The sequence below is a fragment of the Macaca fascicularis genome, chromosome 5 (genome assembly GCF_037993035.2).
Source record: "Macaca fascicularis isolate 582-1 chromosome 5, T2T-MFA8v1.1".
In the NCBI taxonomy this organism is placed as follows: Eukaryota; Metazoa; Chordata; class Mammalia; order Primates; family Cercopithecidae; genus Macaca; species Macaca fascicularis.
The window spans coordinates 55,138,795-55,139,906 of record NC_088379.1 but is presented as its reverse complement, the minus strand read 5'-3'; the positions used below and the strand labels follow the sequence as shown (position 1 = coordinate 55,139,906).

Genomic DNA, 1,112 nt, shown 5'->3' with positions numbered 1-1,112 from the left:
GTCTGGCTGGAGTAGGGAGCTGCAAGGTAGTGGTAATAAAATCTACTTCACTTGTTAGAGGATTAAGAGGTAACATATAGAGAGTGCTAATCATAATGTCTGAGACATATTAGGTGCTCAAAAAAAAATGTTTCTTTTCTGCTTCCTTTCAGTTTCTCCAATTGATTATATCACTTTCCACCTCTGAAATTCCGTAATTTTTATCACACTGTATGGGTTCTGATTGTGAACTGGTTCACACACTACTTGGCACACTGTTCATGTTCAGTTAACAGTCTCTACCACATTTAATAGAAGGCTGGTAAAACAAGATGTAAATTTTAATAAATGATTGAAGCAAAAGCTGAATTGAACTTCAATACTTTCTTCACTGTCCCTCTATAGTAACTACAGTAACTTGAATCGATTCTTTTGCATATATGTGTCATGAATATATAGAGTTTCAGTATCAGTTCCACGCACTGAGGCAGAATTTAATGTTTCCAGGGGAATTGTCCATTTGCTTCCAAACCAACAAGAGCTGCTTTTCTGTCTCCAGAAGTTTGTAAGATCACAACATCCACCATACTGCCAGGAGGAGACTTGAAGGCAACGTACCATAATAATATGACCTTAGAACCATCATTTGTACAGAACTTAGAGTCAGCCTTATCTCCACCCCTAATTTGTCTCCGTCTCTATTATATGGTTCTGTACATACTTTATCCCCTCCAAAAGTGTGTAAACTCTGAAGCCATGACTTGTTTTATTCAACTTGTTCAACTGCTGCTAGCTGCCCCAATCTACAGTGCTTTACCCTTTTCAGATAATTAGCAAATATTTGTTAAATTTTACAGACACCAAGTTGTTTTCTTTTCTCTACTCGCGTGCAGTGTGGTGGCAGCAGGCATGGTCTTGAGATGCAGAATTACAGCGGCGAGCTTGTGGACCTGTACATGCAGCGGAAAGGCTGTGCTAGTAATCGCATCATTGGTGTCAAGAACCATGCATCCATCCAGATGAATGTGGTGGAGGCTGACAAGGTCATAGGCAGGTTTAATGGCCAGTTTAAAACCTGTGCTATCTGCGAGGTCATTCACAGGGTGGGTATGTCAGATGACTACATTCTGTGA

The 1,112-nt window shown here is 40.0% G+C and overlaps 1 protein-coding gene across 1 annotated transcript; it reads left to right on the top strand.

Annotated features, from left to right (window-relative positions):
- Window positions 1-899: 899 nt before the first annotated feature.
- Window positions 900-1,112, top strand: LOC123573503 (small ribosomal subunit protein eS21-like). Its single transcript, XM_045391942.3, has one exon. The coding sequence runs from the start codon at window positions 900-902 to the stop codon at window positions 1,110-1,112; it is 213 nt and encodes a 70-aa protein (XP_045247877.1).